Source organism: Bactrocera neohumeralis, chromosome 4 (genome assembly GCF_024586455.1).
Source record: "Bactrocera neohumeralis isolate Rockhampton chromosome 4, APGP_CSIRO_Bneo_wtdbg2-racon-allhic-juicebox.fasta_v2, whole genome shotgun sequence".
Lineage (NCBI taxonomy): Eukaryota > Metazoa > Arthropoda > Insecta > Diptera > Tephritidae > Bactrocera > Bactrocera neohumeralis.
The window spans coordinates 50,072,487-50,079,459 of NC_065921.1; the positions used below are offsets into that span (position 1 = coordinate 50,072,487).

The 6,973-nt window shown below is 34.9% G+C and overlaps 2 protein-coding genes across 3 annotated transcripts; both read left to right on the forward strand.

Moving 5' to 3' along the window:
* LOC126754503 (importin-11) lies at positions 1-4,165 on the forward strand. Of its 2 annotated transcripts, none has more exons than XM_050466526.1 (3): positions 1-162; positions 220-2,305; positions 3,097-4,165. In XM_050466526.1, the coding sequence occupies exons 2-3, from the start codon at positions 251-253 to the stop codon at positions 4,132-4,134; spliced, it is 3,093 nt and encodes a 1,030-aa protein (XP_050322483.1). In that variant the 5' UTR covers positions 1-162; positions 220-250; the 3' UTR covers positions 4,135-4,165. The 2 variants fall into 2 exon arrangements, with proteins under 2 accessions (XP_050322483.1, XP_050322482.1); XM_050466525.1 differs by having other exon boundaries at positions 248-2,305.
* Positions 4,166-4,575: 410 nt separating this feature from the next.
* Positions 4,576-6,555, forward strand: LOC126754537 (protein Cep89 homolog). Its single transcript, XM_050466613.1, has 2 exons — positions 4,576-5,012; positions 5,083-6,555. The coding sequence occupies exons 1-2, from the start codon at positions 4,752-4,754 to the stop codon at positions 6,400-6,402; spliced, it is 1,581 nt and encodes a 526-aa protein (XP_050322570.1). The 5' UTR covers positions 4,576-4,751; the 3' UTR covers positions 6,403-6,555.
* Positions 6,556-6,973: the final 418 nt, after the last annotated feature.

Below are 6,973 nucleotides of genomic sequence, written 5' to 3' on the forward strand. Positions count from 1 at the left end.
GTATGTAAATTTCAGCTTTTTGCATATAACTTTTGGTGTCAAAATCCATCAACATCGATATAGGAATTAAAACAAATACAATTGTGCAAAGTTAAATCGATTTCGTGAGCAGCCCGGAGCAACTATAAGGAAGGGTTTTAAAAGCGTTAATGAAGTATTTTTGTATGTATTGTAGTATTTTTTTACAAATTCAAAGAATCATTCGGTTGTCTACTTAAGCTTTACATATTAAAAATTCAATTCACAGGGGATGAACATAGAGCTGGCTTCTCCCGAGTTGATGGTGTGCGAAACATTACGTGCCGCCACCGACCCTAATCATGAGGTGGTTCTTAAGGCTGAAGCTCAGTTGGCAGAATGGGAAACGCAGCCAGGATTTTTTTCTACCCTGGCACGTTTTGCCATGCATGGTGGCAATGATATCGAGCAACATCAATTTCATATTGACTTGAATGTGAGATGGATGGCAGCAGTTTATTTAAAGAACGGCATAAATAAGTATTGGAGGCGAAATGCTCGAAATGAACTGCCTAATGAAGAAAAACAACAAATTCGTCAGGTATTATTGAAAAACTTTAGTACGGAACCAGTACCACAAGTGGCTTTACAAATTGCCGTGCTTATTGCACGCATAGCCCGCATTGATTGTCCTCGTGACTGGCCAGAGTTAATACCTCAGCTAGTTAAACAGTTACAAATGTGTGCACAAAGTGATGGTGATGCTGGAGAACAACAGCGAGTCTTACTTATTCTTCATCATGTGATAAAAGCACTGGCATCTCGACGCATGATGGCAGAGAAACGAGTTTTTGAAGAACTAGCGGGGAATTTATTCGTATACATGCAAGAATTATGGGATGCTTTTACTACACTTTTCTTTCATCAACTCAAAACGGCATCTATAAATGCAATATCAACTTTAGAACGTGCACTTTTATCGATGCGAATTTTACGAAAACTTACAATATATGGTTTTCCGAAGCCCTTTAAGGTAGAATGTTGCATGCACTTTCTAGAACAGCTATTTACACGACTTAAGCAATGCTTAGAGTGCCGCTATGAATTACAACATCTTGGAGCTGAAGAACAATTAATAAGATTAATTGAAAAGTTTATATTGAAACAAATGAAGACGTTAACTGAATTTCAAGATATGCACTCCAGTTCATTTGGGCGTTTTGTTCCTGTTGCCCTAGAGTTTAGTTTTGAACATGTCTTCCATGAAGGTGCGCGTCTAATATTTACTGACAATGTCATAAACTTCAGCAACTTTGCAATTCATTGCATCAATCTTATGAAAGGGATAATGATGTGTAGTGCTTATGCAAATTCAGTAACTGCTGGTGAACATCTAGCAGCTGAACAGGACGCAGCTATACATATAGCATTATCAGATTTTTTCACAAACGAGCGTTTATGTTATATTTCCGATAAAGTTATAACTCATTATTTCTTGTTAACGCAAAACGAGCTAGATCAATGGATGGAAGATCCCGAGGGCTTCGCTCAAGATGATGGCGGGGAGAGCTGGAAGTATGCTCTTCGTCCATGCATTGAATCATTTTTTCTAACATGTTTCAGTCAATACCAGTCTCAAATGACGTCTGAGGTTGTAAAGTATATACGAAAAGCTCAGCAAATCGAATTAACCCCCGCATCTGATCTTAAAGATATGCTTCAGAAAGATGCCATATATAATGCTGCAGGATTAGCTTCATTTCACTTTTTCAATGACATTGACTTTGACTCTTGGTTTAGTAATCAACTATTGGGGGAGTTGCGGATTGAAAGCGATAATTTTCGAATTCTTCGCAGAAGAATTATATGGTTAGTAGCGGAATGGGCGGCCGTTAAATTTTCACGAAACTTACGTCCTTTGGCTTACGAAGCATGCCTGCATTTACTTCGTCCAACTGAAGATATGTCTATACGACTTGCAGCTTCCCGTACACTTTCTACCTTAATTGGAGACTTTGAATTTGCACCCGAGCATTTCCTACCTTATTTAGAACCTTGTTTTAATGCACTTTTCGTACTCCTGGGAGAAGCTAGAGAATGTGACACGAAAATGAATGTGTTGACAATAATGTCGTGTATTGTAGAAAAAATGAGTGATAACATTGAACTCCAGGCTGACAATCTAATATCGTATTTGCCACTTTTGTGGAAGGAAAGCGAGGACTTCAATATGTTAAGATGTGCTATCATATGCACATTACAGCAACTAGCAAAAGCATTGCGTGATATACCGGAATCTATGAAGCCATTTCTCTACAACGTTATACAGCTCAGCACTGATCTTCAGGTAATACTTAAAATTATCAAATTCAATTAACTTCAGTTGTATTCTGTATATCAAGATTAATGCTAAACATTGATATTTTTGTATGAGTAATTTAAGAAGAAATGCGATTTGAGCATAATGTAGAGATATAAAATATATAAATATATAAAAGGATAGACAGACGAATAAAATATCAAAATATAATTGGAATTTAAGATTTCAAAAGTTGCATAATAATATTAGCGCTGTGGCAATCAGAAGATGTCAATCTAAAAGACATCAGTTTAAAATTGTTTTAACTTCAGCCTATGACTTTAGAATAACAGATTGGTCTTTGCGTATAAAATCGAAGATTTCAAAATTAAATTAAAATTAAATTATGCCTCAGTTTTTGTTAAGACCAAAAAGATGTATTTACATAATATTATAATTAGCTACATTATAGCAGGCAAGCTCAAATATATGGCAAAAATAGAGTTTAAATGTACAAATTCCATCGATATTTCCTTTAAAACTTAAACTTTTTTTTTAATTTAGAACATCCATAGTGATATAATGTTTTTATGTCCTAACACATAAGTGATTTGTTTAATTATCACAGTATTCCCATTAAATATCGAGTTCTTTCACGAATATATTAAATTTAGAGATTTTTTTATGGCGCTCCAATTTTTACTTGAGACTTGCTATTTAATTAAGTTAATTAATTTCTTTGGTTGAGACGTTTTTTGTTAAAAGTGGATATATTTTTAATGATTAATATTCTTGTTGTGTTAATTGTAATTCCCTTTTTTTTATTTTTTTTTTTTTAGGAGCTGTCATACATATACCTCATGGAGGAAGGTTTGGCGCTTTGGGTTGCCGTTGTAGAGAATTCGACAGTTATGTCTACAGAATTGCTAGATTTATGCAAAAACCTTCTGCCTATCATTGAAATGTCCTCGGAAAATTTGCGAATAGTTTTGATCCTCATTCAAGCATACATACTCTTGGATGCACATTCATTTCTTGAACGCTATGGAAAGGAATTCGTCCAGTTTTGTGCGCGAATGTTCGATGATTTGCGGCCAGAAGGCATTACATTGATGCTTAAAGTGTTCGAAACTTGTTTAAAGTCAGATGCAAATTATGGATTGGAATTGGTACGACCCGCCTTGCCTTATATTTTTAAGCAAGTGTACCTGGACAAAGAATTTCCTATTCTGATGTCAATGTATTTGATGATGGTTGCGAGGGTATTGCTTATTAGTCAATCTGTTTTCACTGCAGTTTTGCAGGAATTACAGTTGCCTAATGCTTTAGAGACTATACTTGACGTGTGGATACGTAAGATGCCGTTGGTAACGGAAGTAGAAAAACGAAAGCTTTTTGCGCTATCTTTCGCATCGATCTTTACTAATAATTCAATAATAATAGAGCGGTTTCCAGCAATTATGCAAAATATTGGAGACACACTTATGGATGTGATGCGCGAAGAAGATAATGAAGTTGACGATATCAACAGTTCTGATATCGTTGTAAATACACCGCCCTGTCCAGCTGGCGAGAAGGAAATCAAATTCTGCGACTCTTTAGTTTTTCTCGATGAACATGACTTGGATACAAGCAATTATTGTATAATGGACGATTTTGACTATAAGACTTATCACTATGATCGCTGTAGACAGCTATCTCTTAAAGATCCAGTACATAAAATTGTACTCACAGAATATTTGGAATGGCAATTAAATACATTGCGAATGCAAATGGGCGAAGAAGCTTACAAACAACTCATGCAATCTGTGTATTCTGGTGTATTGGAGAAGATCGGAAAATTTATAAAACTGAATTTAAATTTTCAACCCAACTAGCTGAAAATATGATACATTTTATGCAATAATACACACATACATATATACGAATAGCCTTTAACCCAAAGCGAAACGAAGCGAGTCACTAATTTTCTACTTCAATTATAAGATATGACAGTATGAGCCTTTTCTGTCTCTACTGCCATTTACGTATCCTTAACGTAAAATAAAATAATATAACTTGAACAAACTTTTGGTTATTTTTACAATAAAATATTTTTATAGTTTAACTAAAGTTCGTAAACATAAACAAAAAAATGCGATATAATTTAAAATTTTTTGTTTTATTTAACGAAGCAAGGAACAAAATAAAAGTTTAATTAAACGCAAAACGGCTTTGAAGTTATTATTAAAGACCTACATATATTTTGTCTCAATATAAAAATGACATTTGTTAATAAATGACATGCATCTACCCCCAAAAATGCTACATACATACTTACATACATAAACTTATACATACATATGTAAGTATGAATACATATATTTCCAGTACTCACCATGGAGATGTATAATGATTGTTTTGTATACTACTTTGTTCTTGCAATTATTACAGTAGAAATGAAATGCCAGTCAGTGAAGACAATTTAATGTACTAGATAAATTTCTTAATAAATATGACTTCGCTACAAAACGAAATTCAACGCAAACATTTAATCGTTACGGATCTGGATCTCTCTGACAGTCAGCAAATGCAAGAAGTAAAAAACTGTCATGATTCAAATCACAAAGTTCACAAAAAACGTTACTCGGAAAAACAGGTGCATACCATTTCGGGCAACTTTAACCGCCGTTCTCGATCTGCTGAAAATCGTTCTGAGGAACATAAACCCAATATTAAACAAAGCATCCGCATTAACAGTTACTTCAATGAAGTGGTAATATCTAATAACACAACAGTTCAATATTTTCAAATAAAGTGGAATGAGTTTTCTATTTTCCTTACAGTTGCAATCCAAAGACAAACAAATGGAAAAATTGTTGCAACGTTTAGCCACCTTACACAAATTTAATGAACAATTTGACGTACAAAACAAAGAGCTTCGTTCGCACATACATACCCTGGAGGATCGTGTAGAGAGCTTGCAGTTCGATGTTGCAAATTGTAGTCATTGTCAGGAACTAATGCAACAACGAGATAAATGTTTGACTGAAAATCAGACATTAGCGTCTGATGTATCGATGATGAAGACTCTTGTGTATCGCCTTAATGTACAAATTGAAAATTATCAGGATCGTTTGCGCCTTTCTAAAGATTTTACAAACAATACAAATAACACAAGTTCTGATGATGTTGTTCCACATTCGTCTTCTAAATCAACGTGGGAAGAGAGTGATGTACGAACACATTCACTTGCGCCGTTGCTACATTCGTATGATGAAATGATTCGGGATAAAGAACACTTAATACAACAATATAATCAGGAATTTGAACATTTCACAGGGGAACTGAAAAAGGCACTAGAAGAAAATAATAGTCTATTGCTACAAAACGAAAGCTTTCGTCGAGAGGTTAGTTCTTGGCGGGAAGAACGTACCCGATTGCAGGCACAAATCGATGTTTGCCGCGCAAAAGTTGAAGCTCAAACAAGAAAATCGGACTTGGCCAAAGAAAAGTTAATGGAAGTAATGCATTGTTATGAGCACAAAATGCAGTCTCTGGTTTTGGACCTGGAACATTTACAAGCTGCTTACACACGCTGCAAGAATGAGCTATTGTCGCTCAAAAGTTTCAAGCCGCATGCCACTGATGGCATAGAGCACGATTTACAAGAGTGTAAAGCACTTTTAGAACAGTTGAAAGAGCAGTACAAGGACGAGAAACACATGCTCGTGAAATCTGTTGAAGAACTTCAATCGCGACATGAGGAAGATAATAGGAAAATTTCTGAAATGAGAATGAAAAATGAGACTTTGGAGAAGAGACTGGAAGAGCAGCGCACTGCAATAGAAGAGTTTCAAAACAGTGTCATTTCTTTTCAGCGAACTACCGCAAAAATCAAGCGCTCTAGAGATCGGTTGAAGGCACGGTTGCGAATTGCATTGCAATGGACCCAGAAAATGGAGGAAGGACAAGTAAATATACAAAGTACTTGGGACGCTCTAAAACGTCTTGAAACCATTGTAAAGCATAAAGAGTCACAAGTGCGTGGCCTTCATGCTCGTCATCTGCAAGAGATCGAAAAAATGCAAAAGAAACTATCTCAAAAAGAGGAGACTATAAGAACTATACTTAAAGGAAAACTTGTAATCGGCGAAAATCGGTAGATAATAGATCGTTACTGCAAGCGAACGATTAGTTATATAGACTTCGACAAATTTACTCAAACGATGTTTAAAAATGTTATTCACACTAATTAAGTTTACAATAAATTTTCCACTATATAAATATCTACGTATGTGTAAAAGATATACAAATAATGAATGTTTTGCTCAATGAAAACGTTAGATACTGAATAAGACGCAGTCATGAGCATCCACTAGTGTAATTTTAAGGTTTATACTCTCGCAACATGTTACAACAAAAGTTATATTAGTTTTGTACACCTAACGGTTGTTATATACTATATACATACATAATTGATTAAATATTAAAATACCCAGGTGGCTTTATCTAATGCAACGAATTTCGATCCTCTGGTAGACGTTTTGCACATCTTCTCAACACATACTACATATATATTAAATATATCTTCGATAGAATTTATGTCGGATACATAACCTTGTGTCTTATTGTGGAGCTTAAACGTACAGACGGACAGACAGACAGTCACTCAGATTTCAACTCGTCTCGCCATTCTGTTCATTTGTATATGTATGTATATATAACTCGATATCT

Bases quoted from the DNA above. Each gene is read 5' to 3' on its own strand.
- LOC126754537 (XM_050466613.1), top strand. From the start codon at position 4,752: ATGACTTCGCTACAAAACGAAATTCAACGCAAACATTTAATCGTTACG. The intron at 5,013-5,082 runs GTAATATCTAAT...TTTTCCTTACAG, and splicing joins ACAGTTACTTCAATGAAGTG to TTGCAATCCAAAGACAAACA.
- LOC126754503 (XM_050466526.1), top strand. From the start codon at position 251: ATGAACATAGAGCTGGCTTCTCCCGAGTTGATGGTGTGCGAAACATTA. The intron at 2,306-3,096 runs GTAATACTTAAA...TTTTTTTTTTAG, and splicing joins AGCTCAGCACTGATCTTCAG to GAGCTGTCATACATATACCT.